The sequence below is a fragment of the Meles meles genome, chromosome 13 (genome assembly GCF_922984935.1).
Source record: "Meles meles chromosome 13, mMelMel3.1 paternal haplotype, whole genome shotgun sequence".
NCBI classification, from domain to species: Eukaryota; Metazoa; Chordata; class Mammalia; order Carnivora; family Mustelidae; genus Meles; species Meles meles.
In genome coordinates, this window is record NC_060078.1 from 32,412,472 (window position 1) to 32,428,489 (window position 16,018).

The 16,018-nt window shown below is 57.4% G+C and overlaps 2 protein-coding genes across 6 annotated transcripts in view; one reads left to right on the plus strand and one right to left on the minus strand.

Moving 5' to 3' along the window:
- The window catches only part of CDH23 (cadherin related 23), a 395,682-nt gene that overhangs the window by 301,113 nt on the left and 78,551 nt on the right, over positions 1 to 16,018 (plus strand). For all 5 annotated transcript variants that reach the window (XM_046026731.1, XM_046026733.1, XM_046026732.1 and 2 more), the window contains 6 exons: positions 6,535 to 6,595; positions 7,328 to 7,476; positions 10,947 to 11,082; positions 12,617 to 13,005; positions 13,888 to 13,989; positions 14,298 to 14,300. In XM_046026731.1, the coding sequence (XP_045882687.1) occupies positions 6,535 to 6,595; positions 7,328 to 7,476; positions 10,947 to 11,082; positions 12,617 to 13,005; positions 13,888 to 13,989; positions 14,298 to 14,300 (840 nt within the window). The remainder of the gene's footprint in view (positions 1 to 6,534; positions 6,596 to 7,327; positions 7,477 to 10,946; positions 11,083 to 12,616; positions 13,006 to 13,887; positions 13,990 to 14,297; positions 14,301 to 16,018) is intronic.
- C13H10orf105 (chromosome 13 C10orf105 homolog) lies at positions 981 to 4,317 on the minus strand. The gene is made up of 2 exons (XM_046026741.1): positions 4,181 to 4,317; positions 981 to 1,357 (listed from the first exon to the last, which is right to left on the minus strand). The coding sequence occupies exon 2, from the start codon at positions 1,350 to 1,352 to the stop codon at positions 981 to 983; it is 372 nt and encodes a 123-aa protein (XP_045882697.1). The 5' UTR covers positions 1,353 to 1,357; positions 4,181 to 4,317.

Sequence of the window (16,018 nt, forward strand, 5' to 3'; positions counted from 1 at the left end):
AATGCTGAGACGTCCACTCCAGAGTGGTTTTGCTTTGACAGGTAGCCAGTCAATGAGGCAATTGCCAAAATCTCAGAGAACAGACCTAGTGTGCTCCAGACCTGAGGTGCTGTCCTGGAGAGGTCTGGACCCTCCTACCCCAAAGGGAGGATGCCTCCACCCCCAGGTGAGGCAGGAGCGCTATGTTGGGTCCTCAGAGCCCAGCTGGCATTACTTCTAGCTTCTGGCATTGCCTCCCACCACTCTGATAGCACAGGTCCTGGCCTCTCAAGGAGCTCCTTAACCCATTCTCAGCCCCTTCCTGGTCCATGGTAACGTCAGCACCTTCAAGGTGGGTAGGGCCACCTTGGCCCTTGGCAGATGGCTGCCAAGACGGCGACCAGCTGGGTATTGTTGAGCGTCTCCTGCTTGCTCTCCTCCCAGCAGGCACCGGGGATCTCACCCACCACAAGGGTGCTGGCAGCTCCCAGGGATTTCCGGTGAATGCTGGTAGGGCCCAGGAATCCCAAGGAGAGAAACCCCTGGCTTTCATCTTGCCTCGGGCACTGAGTTGGCGCAGAGAGAAAAATAGTACCTTGCCCCCCATGTGGGCTGAGTATTTTGCTTGACTGGAGGGAACCCTTGGCCATTTAGCAAATGCTACTGGAATCCACACTTGGCTTTGGCACCTGGAGGGTGAGCAGGACTTCTGTTGGTGTCTGGGAGCCAGAGGGGAGGGTACCAGGGGCCGCAGGCTGTACCCTCTGGCCCCCCAGTCGGCCTAGCGGTCTTGCAGCAGGCCGTAGCTGGAGGGTCTGCAGAGAAGCCTGTATTCCTCCTAGGGCTGTCTCTGGGAAAGGCCATGGGCCCAGGGACACAGGGGACTACTGGGGCTGAACCTGTGTCCCACGTCCTCTGCAGCCCCTGATTCCAGGCTCTGTCCAAGACAGGAGGGTCCGAGGGTGGGTCCCGGGTGGGTCCTGGAGGGCAGGGCCACCCCGTCACATTTTGGTGGATTCCGTGCAGTCGCAGTCCCGGGTGTCATCGCAGCCCGGCAGGGGGCGTCGGGGAGCAGGCCTGCCCCTGCGGAAGCTGTGCAGGGAGCGGCGCAGAGAGCCCAGGCGCTTCCAGAGCCGGAGCTGGGGCTCGCTGGGGCTCCCGGGGTGGTGCGGCATGCACTCCTGAGCCCGGCGCTGTGTCAGGTCCAGCGCTGCCGGTTTGCAGAGGGTCATGAACAGCAAACAGCTGGCCAGCAGGAGGAAGATGCAGGCAAGGGTGATGAGCATGGGGAGGGGGTCCACTGCCTCTGTGCTGCTGCCCGGAGTGACAGGAGCTGTGAGGAAGGCCAGGGGGCTGGGACCCTGTGTGCTCATGGCTCCTGCAACAGGAAGGGGACAGGAGCTCAGAGGCAAATCAGCTGGGCCCAGGGGCTGGTAAGGGAAGGGAGCATTGATGGGGGCTGGGGGCTGCTAACCTAGCTGCAGATGGCATCGTGGCCATATTACAGGTTAGACAGGGAGGACCAGAGAGGCTGACAAGTCTCAGATCACACAGCAGGAAGTGATGAAGCTGGGCCTGAACTCAGGTCCTCTTGCTTCTATATCCCCTGCCCACCTGCCCCAGAGGAGACAGGAGGGTAATGCCTCTTGGCATTGCAAAATCAATTCTTGTACCTAAAAACCTGGGGACGTCCGGCCAGCTCCATCAGTAGGTTGCTCCCTGAACCGGAATGAGTCATCAGTTATAGGGTGCTGCAGCTGGCAAGGACCCTGACAATCATCTAACACCGGGGCTGCCAACTGGGGGCCCACAGGTATGTTTCATTTTGTCCTTGGGTCTAGTGTTTTTATAAATTTCAATTAATTGTGAATATTTTAAAAGTCACAGACCAAAACCCAAGAGATTTCACATAAATGTCTGGATATCTGGCTTCTCTGGAAATCCCGGAATTTCAACAGTGGCAACACAGGGCCGGTTGGTGCCGGGCACCCAGTAGCAAGGCCGAGCAGCAGTTGTCCCCTTCAGACAGGTGTCTGGCCCCCAGATCACCGTACTCCCCGAAAGGCCCACTACACACTTTATTCCACCTGCCTGTTCCCATGGGCATTCCCACTGGTGCTTCCCAATGCAGCCCAGCCTGCTCCCATGACAAGTAAGAAATCTGAGACCCCAACGAGGGAAGGCCAAGCCCAGACCCACACCATGAGCCATGGCTGAGCAAAGGCCAGAAGCAGGTTTCCTGACTCCTGGCCCTGTGGGTCCCAGTCTTCTGGGATCAGGAGCCGCTCTTAGAACAGGTGAGAAATAATCAACAAAGAGAGCCACAGGGTTGACAATGTTGGGCTCAAAACACACCCCTCCCCACCCAGACACCAGTTACCTGCTCTCACTCATGACCAGCCCACTAAAGGGAGCTCACCAGAGGATCTTTGGAGACGGAAAACCAGGCTGAGCTTCTGGTTAAATGTATCTGGAGTTGCAGATGAAAATACTTACAGGGCCTGGCCAGTAGGTAACATGTGGCCACAGAGGGCAGGTGGCAGGTCTACACAGAGAGGGCCCTCAGGGAGGTGGGGGTGCCTCGGCCAGGCTGGTGGAACGCTGACCCAGTGTGGTTGGTCAGCCCTTCCTGTTTCCCAAGAGAAGCCAGAAATTGCCTGGATTTTTTCAGGCAGATGTTCCTGACGTTTAAATGTTGACAACTGTTTCAAATTTGGTTAAAGCCAGAGACTGGTGGGGGAGGGGTGGTATGCTATAAAGTAAACAAACTTGAACCCTCCCCCCCACCAGAATTTGAAATGAATTTTCAAATATCTGAAACACTAGAACAGGCCACACAAAGCATACAGGCTACCTCCGGCTCGCAGGCCAGCATGGGTGATCTTTGATTTCTACAAATACAGAGAGAAAAGTCCCCAAGAGGGTCTTAATAAAAAAAGATGAGGGATAGCAAGTTGCCCTCCTCCTCCCCCAGCTCGCAGCCTAGAATAAACTTACAGTTGTGTTTCTAGCATGGTGCTCAGCAGAGTCACACCAAGGCTCTGTAGGTGGGCTGAGGCGTGCAAGTCGGCAGGCAGTAGGGAGCAGAGAGGGTACACCGAGCCCCCACCCCCACCCCAGGCACTCACCACCAGCAGCAGACCTCACTCCCGGCTCCCCGCACTCAGCCTCCTTCCTGCCTACAGCCTTGCCCTGCGCCCAGCCATCCGAGGGCAATCAGGGCATCCCCACCCCTACCCCCACCTCCCACCCATTCCCTGCCATCACTCCTTCCAGCCTTTCCGGACAGAACACGACCCCTCCCAACTCCCAGCTGGAAATTCTGATGCCCTTCTAGCTGCCCACGGCCTCTGCCTTTCAGGCATCGGGCCTGGAAAGCACTCTGGCTGGGCAGCTATATGGGGTTTGGCCCGCCCTTGTATATGAGTGTGGAGAAGGGATGGGATGTGCCCACACCATCTCCCACAGGGAGAAAACTGGCCCTCTTTCCCGCTGCCCGGGGCAGTATTTGGCTGGGAGGGAGAAAAGGGCAATCAGAAGTGGGGGAGGTCTCAATCCCATTAGTCCTGATATGACTGTAAGGCCCCTACATGGATCAGGAGATCCTGTTGGGCTAGCAAAGCTGGTCCAGACTTCAGTCCCCGGGGAAGCACTTGAACAAAAAGATAAATGAGTCTGTAATTAACATTTTAGTAGTTTTCTTAGAAGCAAGAGATTCTAAAGTGCTTGAAAATATCAAGCCACCCTGCTTGGAACCTGTGGCAAAACCAGCTGCCAGCCCCTTTACAGGCCCTCTGATCCACCAAGGGCCAGCTGCTTGCAGAGAAAAGAGGCCTTCACCAGACCAAGGCTAGGAATAGTCTTGAGGGCAGTTAAAGCTTCCCCCTGCTCACAGGCCAAAGGCACACTGGCAGGCCCTGCTCTGGACATATCACGGCAAGTTCATTCTAGAACCTTCTTTCTTCCCTCAGAACTCTGTAGAGCAGTGCTGGCTGCATAACAGGGACTAACCTCAGAACACATCTTGCTATGTGGCCTTGGGCTAGTCACTATCCTGCCCTGGGCCCTGTTTCCACTTTCTACAAAAGCAGAGGGATTCCCCAGGTCAGAGCGTACCCTCATATCCTCCCCAGAGTACCCCAGCAAGCTCCTGGCCCCACTTTCTTCACCAAGCCTTTTCCTGCAGTCCCCGAGCACTGACCTCAAAGCCAGCGCTCAGCCGTCCCAAGCTGGGTCGAAAGGTCGTCTTAACTGTCCACAGGAGGGCCAAGGAGCAGCAGGTGCCAACCGTGACCCTCGCCTGCTCTGGACTCTGCCGTGCCCTGTGCCCCTCAGTCAGCCAGGCTGGGCAGAGTAGGCCGTCTTCACTCACTCTCCAGCTAGCCCTGGCTTTGTCTGGAAGAGTTTGGGCCCTGCCTTGGGGGAGGGGACAGCCAAGAGGGTAGGGATGGCAACTGGGCCAGGCAGAGGGAGAGGGGAGCCCTGCAGAGGAGCCCGTTGCTCCCAAGCCCTCCCAGGGCCTCACTCCAGCCTGTCTCCTTGGAGCCCTCGCAGGGGCTGGGGTAGAGGCACTGGGGAGCTACGGGGAGGGGCTCTCGGCCTCGCACCGGCTCTCACCTTCCCCCACTGGGCGTCTGAATGGTATGGTCTGCAGCCAGCAGCTTGCTATTCAGTGCCTGCCGGCCTCCAGCCTCCGGGTTACCAGGGAGAGGGGAGAGGGGCTACAGCCGAGCAGCAGAGGGATAGGCCCCGACAGCTCCTGTGCTCCTCCTCCCCTCCTGTGTCCCTGGGCCCCTCGCCATCCAGGCTTACCCCTCAGCTTCCCAGAAAAGTACCTGCCCTTTGAAGGTGTCTGGCTACAGAAGTGAGGGGTCAGAGACATTTTCAAAGGTCCGAGAGTTCTTGGGGCAGAAGGTACAGGATTGAGGGACAGCATGGCTTGCTCCTTATAGTTCTGGTGGGCCCTTGGCCGGGTGGTGGCTCTCCAGCCCTCCCCACAGCCTACACACACACACACACACACACACACACACACACACACACATGCATGCCCCTCCCCCAGTCGTCTTTCTTCCCCCCTGGGGAGGTAACAGTGGACAAGGGCCCCTCCTCTCTGGGAATGTAGAAACTAAGCTTGGATGCGGTAGGTCAGCAGCAGACGGGGGTGGGGACAGCCTAGGTATTGGAGTGGGGAATGCAGTTCCACATACGTTGCTCAGGGAGGGCTGGATGAGAAGATGATGTTTGAGCAGAAACCCAGAGGATGTGAGGGAGGGAGCACCCAAGTATCTGGAGGGAGGGCTGGCCGGTGGAGGAAACAGCACACACTTGGCATTCAAGATACAGCAAGGAGATGGTGTGACTGGGGCAGAGCTGGTGAGGAGGGAGTGGTGGAAGGGGAGCTCACATCCTCTCAGTTCTTACCAGTAGGAAGACGGACTTGATCTCTTTCTGGGTTCAAGGTCCAGAGTCCCAGCGAAGGATGACATGGACCCAGTCTGGATCAGGTACCTTCTCCCAGTCCAGTCACCACTGGCCTTAGTCCATAAGAACATGGCGGCCCCAGTGCGCACTACAGGGTTGCGGGGAGAGGTGGAGAGAGGAGGGCAGACCTGGAAGAAGGGAGAGGTCCAGGGTATCACAAAGTAATTCACCACCAAGACGACGTTCCGAGGCCCCGGGTCCTCCCAGCCACACGGAGTCAAGCGTCTTCCTGCCTCGCCTTCCAGGAGAGCAATCTCTCTTCTCACTTCAGGGTAGAGTAGGTGTTCAGTTCTTGGTCGGACAGGACTCGCCTCGGGGCCGGCCGTGACTGCCCGCAGCCTCGAGTCTGGACTCCGTGTGAAAAGGGATAAACACCACAAAGTATCTCAGCGAGAATAGCACACCCCCGGGGTTCCACCAGAGACCACGCATGAGCCTGAGGCACTGCCAACCGAGGGGGCGGGGTGGGGTCTGGAACTAGAGCGGAGCAAATGTGTAGGTGCTTGAAGACGGAGCCACCTGGTAGGAGGTAGGATTTCTGGGTTTCTACAAAGTGGCTGTCACAGGACACAGTGCCCAGCTGGGACTCAGTATGGCGGGAATGGCGTCAGATCTAGAAAGTGTGGGCAAGAAGCAGCCCCACAATCCAGCCTCCTGCCCCCACCCCCCCACCCCCACTGGGACAAGGCTCCTGGGATCTCAAAAGGCTGAAGGAGGGAAGCGGGTTCCTATGGGCTGACCTCGTGAAGTCTAGATCTGGAGAGCTACCGTGCCATCCATTGTCCACCTTCTCCCCCCGTTCTCCCAAGACCCTCGTGGAGGATCAAAGAGCAGAGCTGGTAGGTCCCCTGCCATACAAGGCAGCAGAGAGCTGTCAACAGGTGTCTTCATGGGGCAAGGAGGCAGACAGACGTGTCCTTCTCCCTCATAACCCCAGCTTCTGTGGGAAACCATGGGTTGGCCCGGATGGGCTGGGGGTGGTGTGGAGGGCAGAAGAGGGGCTTCACACATGATCTTCTCTTCCTGTGGGGTGGAATTCTAGGAGTGACCACGTGTCTCTTTCTCCCTCAGCTGAAAGCCACAGACGCGGATGAGGGCGAGTTTGGGCGTGTGTGGTACCGCATCCTTCAAGGTGAGTGGGCTGTCCTTAGGACAGCAGAGCTTCTCTGGGCTGCCAGGAGTCTGGGAAGTGAAGCCAAAGGATATCACCCTGACCAAGGGGGCCTTGGGATAGGGCAACCTCCAGCAGCGAGCCCCCCAGAGATGGTCATTGACCCAACATATAGCATGGGACCATCCCTGAACTAATTACTATTAGCCAGAGACTAAAATCTGCTGATCTGCCCACTCTGGAAATCAGGGTAAGAGCACCCTCACACAAAGCATCTGGACTGAGAGTGGAGGGGGGTGGATCCCCAAAGGAAAATCAGAGTGCCAATACCCCAAGATGATACAATGGGTATTGGACTAGCCCAAAGATGTACACAAAACCATCAGTTCAACCACCCGCAAAGGATTTGATCTTAGTTCCTCTTTTTGTAGTGCCCCAGATCCTTCTGAAGTATTGAATCCACTGACACATTTGAGTATGGGAGTATCAAGGGACCCCCAGCCTTCCCGTAAGGAGGGTACAAGGCAGGCTCCCGCCCTCTCCCTCAAATCCTGCCAGGCCATGGTGGTGTGAGGCAGATGAATTCTTGCCATCGTGGGCCTCGGCCAGGCTCCCAAGACCTCTGGGCAGGGTCAGCATTCTGGGGGTCAGGGTCCTCCACTTCCCCTGCCCCCACCCCACACACTATGCCACGAGCATCCCATGTCTTACTCCAGGCTGGAGCCCATGCATCTCCTCTGTCCCTCCACACAGGTAACCATGGCAACAACTTCCGGATCCACATCAGCAATGGGCTTCTGATGCGAGGGCCCCGGCCCCTGGACCGAGAGCGCAACTCATCCCACGTGCTGATAGTGGAGGCTTATAACCACGACCTGGGCCCCATGCGCAGCTCCGTCAGGGTAAGATTCCCAGAGGTGGGGTGCGGTGGGCCGAGACCACAACTGGCCCAGAGAGGGCCACCAGACGGGGCCTGGTGGGGGCAGGGGGTGCTGAATGACCCGGGGCTACAGTTGTGGGAGGGGATGCCGAAGCCCGGCCTGGGATCCCGGAAGTGTCGTTTTGCTCCGAGACTCAGTTTCTCCAGGTGTGGAAGGGGGTCAATGATACTGATGTCTCTCCTAAGGGTTGAAGGAGGTATCCTCACATTACTAACGCCCCCTTGCCCGCACAACTCAGAAGGAAATCTCGCAAATATGACCGTGGAGATTAGAGACATGACAACTTGATCTTACACGTGAGGGAGCTGAGGTGCAGAGGGGTCCTGGGTGATAGAACCAGGACTTGAGCCCCGTCCTCCAACTCCAGGTTCAGTGCGCTCTCCACCGAAAGTGGCCCCCAAGTATTCCAGTTACCACCCCCAGCTGCCCTGTCAAATGTGTCCTTTCCTCCCCCCCCCCCCCCCCCCCCACTCATCGCGAGCCCCTGCCCCATGGGGCTGAAATCAAATTAAACCCTCACCTTCCTGAAGGGGCAGAAACAGACACACAGATCCTCCTCCTGGCTGGGCTGGTTGAGGCACTCTTGTGCCCAGTGGCAAGGGCATGGCTGAGGGAAATGAGATGACCCCTCGAGGTCACCCCGCCCCACTGGGACAAGGTCGCCGCACACTCAGCAGCTCCCAGCCCCTGCCCCGGAACCAGGTGGAAAATGAGTCAGACCCCAGAGGTGAAGAGTAGGAGGAAGATGGGAAAAGCCGGGGTGGGGAGCGAGCGGGGACTTTTCCCCAGGACTGAGTGGAGCACACTGAGCTGCTTATCAGCCCCATCTCCACCACACTCTTTCCCCAGGCTGGAAACAATGAACAGCAGCCCGCTGGGGTCACCATCATGCCATCATCATGCCGGGGTGCTGGGGAATAGGTGACTCAGCCTTGGCCCATCTCCTGCTGGGGGTGCCCCCTCAGCTTTGCCCCAGGGGGAGATGGAAAAAGCAGTCTGGGTCCTTACAGCTAGCCCTCCGAGTGAACTCTTCCCTGGGTGGGAATGGCTGAGGGGGTCCGATCCCTGGGGTCAACTTTCCACCTTGGGGCTGCTCGAGATGATGCCGGGGCGCTGGCGACAGCGGGTCACACTCAGTTACCTGAATGTGTACCGGAGCAACCCCACGCAGTCCCAGGAGCTCGGTAGCTGAACCCTCCCGCTTTTAAGAACTTGGCAGACCTGTGCGTTTCCTGTACATCTGTGTCTCTCAGGTTTGCAAACCACACACCATTATGCCTCCTTTGCTGCTAAAAACAAGGCTGAAACCGACAAGAGGACAGTGGCGTGGAGCCAACCCTATGGAGCACAGGCCACACCCAGGCTCTGTGCCACATACCCCCCTTATCGTCCTGGCCAATCGGCCCTATTTGTGTCCCCATGATCCCTGGAGTAAAGGCCAGTTGGACAGGCAGACTCAGGAAGGGGAAGGCTTAGGATTTTGAAAGATGGATGGTTAGTTTCTGTTTACAGCAAGTGAGTTCCCGAAATTCATCCATGCAAATTCCCCCCACACCCACCCCACCCAGGATCTTCCCAGCCAAGTTCTTGGTGAAGCCAAACTTAAGAAAGTTCCGGCTTGTGAACAGCTGTGCTCTGGGGTGGGCACTTTAATTTGCATAGTGGGTTCTAGATGTCTGGACATGAAAATGTGATGATGCAACAGGGCTGCAAGGAACCCCAAGAGCCAGGAAGATAGAGAAACCTTTACTCCTATATGCCTCCCCTCCCCCTAACTCTGTAACACCCCCCACCCCACCACTGCTAACGTTCTCCACTGGTCAGGCCACCCGTTCCGCTACAGAAGGCCCGTCACTTCTCCAGCAAATTCCCAGCTAAGCCCAGGAGAGGAGCCAGGGCTGATCCCAAAGGCAGTGATTAATCAGAAACCCAATATTCATGCCAGTTGTTCTGCGGCCCCTGTCGTGAGCGCCGGTAAGCATGTGTGAATCTGTGTTGCACACTCTTGCCGGTGCTCTATTTGCGGCTTCCACACTGCTGGCAAGCTGCTGACCCTGGTTCGGTCAGGCTGGAAAGAGGTGGTCTCCTGTTCTGAGGCCAGCTCATCCCCAGCATAGCGCAAAGAGGAGTAGAGGTTGGCGGACTGAGAACCAGGAGGGCCCCCTTCTCTTTCCTGCCCCTTCAGTTACCATGAGGCCTTGGATAAGTCCCTCTCCCTCCCTGAGCCTCCATCCCTCAATCTGGGAGAGCCAGGGGCCCTGAGCCTCCCTGTGGCTCCTTAAGCACCAACACTCTATGATACCCTCCCCTCCCCTACTACCCTGGTCCCTGGGCCAGACCCTCCCTGTGCTCCTGTGTGTATGTGAGGGGCAGGGGCAGGCGGTATAGCCAAAAAAAAAAAAAAAAAAAAAAAAATTGCTGTGACCCAGATCGCTCTCCACGACATTTTTCTTCTGTTATGCAAGACCTGTGTGTTGTTTAAAGAACAATTAGAAAGCACAAATAAGTGGTGATGGAAATGATGCCTAATCCCACCATTCAGATAGAGCCGCTATCTTGGCCAGGCTCCTGAGAAGCAAATCCTGGGACAAGGGTTGACAGGGAGATGATAAGCAGGAAGCGTCCGCAGGAAAAGCTGGAAGGGGTGCAGGACCAGGGAAGGAAAGGCAGCCAGGGAGCTTTGACTCAGCTCCATGGGGAGCCCTGGAGAGAATCACTGCCATTAGCCAGTCAGGGCTGAGGAAGCAGAGTGTGGAGTCCCCACCCATCAGTCTCTGGTGAGGGCTGCCCCAGGGGACATAATTCCCAGGTACTTCCAGCTCTCTGGGTGTGTATGTTCCAATAGCCTGGGTGGGGTGGGGTGGGGTGAGTGTGTCTCCCCCCCCACCCCCACCAAGAGCCACGGTCGCTGGCTGCTGGCAGAGAGAAGCCCTAGAGAAAGAAACCGATATTATAGAGGGGTCTGAGTGTGGATGTTCTCTACTCCAGTCATAATGAACATTTTTGTGTCTGTGTTCCCAGATAGACTTTGATATTCAAATGGGGTCACTTCAGCCTTTTTGAGCACTTTTGCGAAGGCTGGCTCATTTCGTCTTCCTGCCAACCCTGGATGTGGCCCAGAGTGTGATTTACAAGGCTGATCTCTTACTGTTGCCTAGCTGAGCAACTCGATGGTCCAGAAGAGTCACTAATCAGTCACAGGTTCCCACAGGGTTAGGAGCAATGCCAGGAGGAAGATCAAGTGATGTTCGAGCCCCTGCTCCGTGCCTGGTACTATGCCGGGGGCGGGGGGTGTGTGGGGACCGACCATCGGGAGCTCCTCACTGGCCCAGCAGAGCAGTGACTGCACACGCAGGCCTAGAAGGGCCAGCCCTGGGCTTCTCCAGTTTCCACCCCACCTTGACCTTCCGACCCTGGTCTGACTCTGACAGGTGATCGTGTATGTGGAGGACGTCAACGACGAGTCCCCCATGTTCACACAGCAGCAGTACAGCCGCCTGGGGCTTCGAGAGACCGCAGGGGTCGGCACATCAGTCATCGTCGTCCGAGCCACAGATCGAGACACCGGTGAGTCCGACTTTCCCCAGAGTCACCCTCTGCAGCTCGTCTCTCCCGCTCCTGCGGGGCCCATCATCCTCAGGGTGCCACAGGCTCCCCCATTCAGCAGGTTCCAAGCTGGGGAGGGGCTCTGGGGACAGTGCTGGGGGCATCTGCCCAAGAAGCCCAGGCCTAGAAGGACTGGAGTCAGGGAGCTATCCCAATCTCTGGATGGAGAGAGGGGAGGCCTCGAGGGTAGAAAGTCTAGGTTTCTTGCTGGAGGAGCCGGCAGCTCCTGGCTAGCCTTTGGCTGGAGGCTGGGCAGGTCTGGGACAGGCAAAGGACTTGTCACACAGCAGGCAGAGGCCTGCCTCTCCAGCCAGCGGCAGCTCTGTGTCCTGTGGGCCTTGATCAGTGCCTGGCACATGCAGGCTTCACAAGGGACAGTGTTCTGGGGTGCTCTAAGGGCAGCCCAGACCTCACTGAGGACCCCAAGCCTGACAGACGGCCACGGCTGGCGGTGCAAAGCAAAGGAGAATGTGGCCAGGCTATGGGCCTGGCTATTTGGGCCTCTGCCCCAGGCCAGGGATGCAGCCGGAGAGGAGCTCTTTCCTGGGGGGTCCACTGCCCCCCCTGGAGAGGCTCCCCGAGCTGCTCCCTGTGTCCCAGCTCCGGCCCCTCCCTCATGTCTGCCCCTCTCAGCATCCCCAGCCCCACTGGGGCACAGGATGGGGTGATGGGGGGGGTGGTCTGAAAACTCTCAGATCTGCCATCCTTATAGATTGCATGTATACAATTCAGGCCACATATGTCACTGTTGACCAGTGGTTCGTGGCTTTTTCTGGGTCAGGAATCCTTTTGAGAAATTCATGAGAGCTATGTGTCCGTCCCTAGAAGAATGCACATCCATTCTGAGTTCTGCAAATGATTTCAAGGAAGTCTGGGATTTCCTGAGCGGTGTTATGGCCACTCCCCTGGAAGTCTGTGGACCTCGGCTAAAGAATTCCAACTTGAGCTCCTGGTTGGAGAATATACCAAGGCCGAGGGATTTGAGGTGGAGGAGTGGGGAGGATGGGGGAAGTTGTCCCTGGTCCTAGCACTCTTCGGCTGGAGGGACCAAATGGAGTCATGGCCACTTTGGAGGATTCTGCCCTTGTCCAATACTTTCTAGATGCGAGCTCCCCTTACAAGAGCTCCCTGATTTCCCCACTGCTACTAGTCCAGATACCTAAGGCGGGGGTAGGTGTTGGTACTTGAGCTTGAATTTGAGGCTCCAGAAGCAGAACAGAATCCCTCCAGCACATCTCTCATGCCAAGGCCAAGCCCCAGCGGGGTTGTGTGTATTGGGCCTTGCTGCCTGCATAGACCCTGGCCACATCCTCTGCCACTTCTCTCAGGGCAACCCAACCCCCAGAAGTGGGGAGACAGTACACACGGGGCAGGCCAGCCAGGGCCGCTCACCTGGTCCCTCAGAGCCAATAGCAGCTGTGCAGTGAGCAGCCTGGGAAGCCACAGGGCCATCCCACCCCCATCTGGGACTACACACTCTTGTGTCCTCCTGCAGGGGACGGTGGCCTGGTGAACTACCGCATCCTATCTGGGGCCGAGGGCAAGTTTGAGATTGACGAGAGCACAGGGCTCATCATCACCGTGGATTACCTGGACTATGAGACCAAAACCAGCTACCTGATGAATGTGTCTGCCACCGACAAGGCCCCCCCCTTCAACCAGGGCTTCTGCAGTGTCTACATCACGCTCCTGAACGAGCTGGACGAGGCTGTGCAGTTCTCCAATGCCTCCTACGAGGCGGCCATCTTGGAGAACCTGGCCCTGGGCACAGAGATCGTGCGGGTCCAGGCCTACTCCATCGACAACCTCAACCAGATCACCTACCGCTTCGACGCCTATACCAGCGCCCAGGCCAAAGCCCTCTTCCAGATAGATGCCATCACGGTGAGGGGGGCTGAGAGCAGGTGCAGCAAGGGCTCTCCCTAGGGCCAGGAAGCCCAGTCCTTTTGAAGCTAATCAACATTTCTTAAGCTCCTTCTGTATGCATAGCACTGTCCTCTATGTCATAGAGTATCTTTGAGATAAATACCCCTGTGCGGCATCCCTCCCGATACTCGGGTAAGACAGGTTTATACCTAGGCAACCTGGTAACCTTGTTATTAGACAATGAGAGTTGTGCAAGTCATCACATTTCTCTTTTTACCTTGACTGCTAGGAAGCTCAGATATAAATTGTTTCATCACACTAGTTAGTCTTAGCTAACCAGCAGCAAGGCTCTTATCTGCTATCTGGGTCTTACTCCTCCATCTCTGATTTGCTATGTCTTTTATCAGACTCCCTTCTTTGTATGAGTCACTGCGGGGTGCAGGTCTTGTCCCAGGGAACACAGGGGTTGTCCCAGGGATCACAAAGATGAATGAGACCCTTCGCAGCCCTCGAAGAGTTGGTAAACTGGGAGGAGAAGTGGGAATAATCAGGGATGTACATCCATCTGAGCACCCCAGGGGAGGATGTGAAAAGAGCTCCAATACAGGAATGGAGCCCGGAGGTCCAAAGGAGAGAGATCTTACCTGGCTGGGGAAGCAGGCAGCCTACATGGACGAGGTGGCATCTGAGTGAGATTTGAGAAAGTAGGATTTAAGCCGACAGAGCTCCGGGGAGATGTTCTGCCGGGCAGAGGGAGTGACGTGGAAGGTGGGAAAGTGGGCCAAATGTTGGGGATTCGCAAGGAGTCTGCTTTGGCTGGAGCGCGGGACTTCTTGGGGACAGGGCCTCTGCCCCGTGGGTATGGTGTTGTCACTCTCTTCTCTGGTCCCCTCCCCGCAGGGTGTGGTCACAGTCAAGGGCCTGGTGGACCGGGAAAAAGGTGACTTCTACACCTTGACCGTGGTGGCAGACGATGGTGGCCCCAAGGTGGACTCCACCGTGGTGAGTGGGACCCCGGGTGAGAGCCCCACAGGTATAACCCATCACCGCCCCAAGGCACCCCAAAACATACATCTTCACAGGCTACCCCATACACGGGCCAGACCGTGGGTGAGGATTTGGGCCACCCAGGGACAGTGCTATGGCCATAATGCCACACCGTCCTGGGCAGCCCGGGCTAGGGATGAGATTGCAGACTGGTTGGGGGGCAGCACACCCCTGCTGGGAGGTGGCTGGGAGAGCTGCAGACTGCTAACCATTCCTACCCTTGCCTTTTCTCTCCCTTGGCCTCCTGCCGGCTCTGACTACAGAAGGTGAGTGGCCTGTGGCCTGGGGCTGTCCTGGGCCAGTGCCAGCTCCGTCCCTGTATGGCACTGCATCTCCCTGCCTCCCCCGCAGACAGGCACAGGGACAGGCCCGCAGCAGGTCCCGACCCAGACCCTTTACAACCACTCCAGCCCCGACCCCTCTTGGGCATGTCCCCCAGGTCCAGCTCTGCCTTTCCTGCCAGCCAGTGGCGTCTGGGGCTGGGGCAGGGGGGTGGGCACTAGCAAGGAGCAGGTGGGACACACAGTGGAAAGAACACAGAGGCTTCATCTCAGCTCTGCTGTGTGACACAAGCAAGTTGCTCAACTTCTCTGTGCTTCTCTTCCTTGGGTCTAAAGTGAGGATGAACCCAGCAGCCCTGAAGCCGGCAGGAGATGGAGGATAAGAAGCCCTTTGTAAACTAGGCCCCAAGGAGCATATGATGGGAGTGGCACCTGTAAAGGGGGACCTCGCCCTCTCTTGGGGTTTGGGGGAAAGGGCATATGATGTTAGGGTACATGGGGAGTGGGGCCCGCGGTGCCGGGGCCTGGAGTGTACTGGGCAAGGGCTGCCACAGGCACAACGAATCACTGTCCTCGAGGACTCTATGGCGGGAACACCACGGGCTCAGGACATTTGGAGGAGGATAACCACTGAGCCCAGAGGTGTCGGGCAACGTTCTTAGGAGGGTGGGGGAGGTGGGGGAGGCAGGCAGAGGACCTCAGGCTGGGGGTTGAAATGGGGGTGGCCCGAGAGGGAGGGGTCTACCAGGCGGGCATCCTGTAGGGATATTAACAGAATGTTAACAGTGCCTCGAGCGTGGGCTGCAGCCGGTCCGGTCTGAGGCCATCTGTGGACCACTTGGGGTGTCCGGCTCACCCACGGCCTTGCTTATAGCTACATTCTCACTCCCCTCTGGGTCTCTATCACATTAGCCTAGAGGGACAGAAACCAACCGACTGTCCAGGCTAAGAGGCCAAGGCAGCTGCTTGGGGGTCTCTGCACCACTGCTCGCTAGAGGTGCTTAGTCCAGTGGCCCTTGTTGTGACCTAGTTGTATCCCAAAGCCCCCTCCATCCACAGGGCCAGCCTGGGGGTAGGGAGACCAAGAGTAGCCATAGCTGCATAGCTCCCCGCGCCCCCCCCCCCAGTGTTCCCAGAGGGCATCCGCTGAGCAGAACCCTCAGTGGTGGACACTAGGCAGGTACCGTGCGTGTCCCGCGCCTCCCAGCTCAGGCTCCTGGCCACCCCAGCCAGAGGAGCTGAGGCTCAGGTTAAATGGGGTTCTGTCATTGGGCCTCGGCAGCCTCATCTGTAAAATGGGCCCAGTTGCAGCTCTCCCTCATTTTGATGGGGAGTCTGGGAGCTGAGGCCAGGTGGAGGCTGATAAGCAGCAAGGATGCTCCCCACCAAGGCCCCTGGAGTCTATAGATCAGGCAGCCCCCTTCCTCTGCCTAGATCGCTGGGGGCACCCTAAGCACATTCCCTGTATCTCCATAATTGTTAAACCCTCTTCCAGGAAGCAGGACCTATGGGTTTTTGCTTTGCCCTGGCTTCCTCCCAGGCCCCAGGGCCCACTTCCCTAAATACAGCAGCCCTGTTGGCACCAGGCATTCATCGTTGGAGATGCTAGGGTGAAGCAGCCCGAGGGGCCTTTTAAAGGTAGCACCATTTCCTCTGCAAGGCCGGAACCCCAAACCACAGCTCACCTACACCTGACTCCTCCC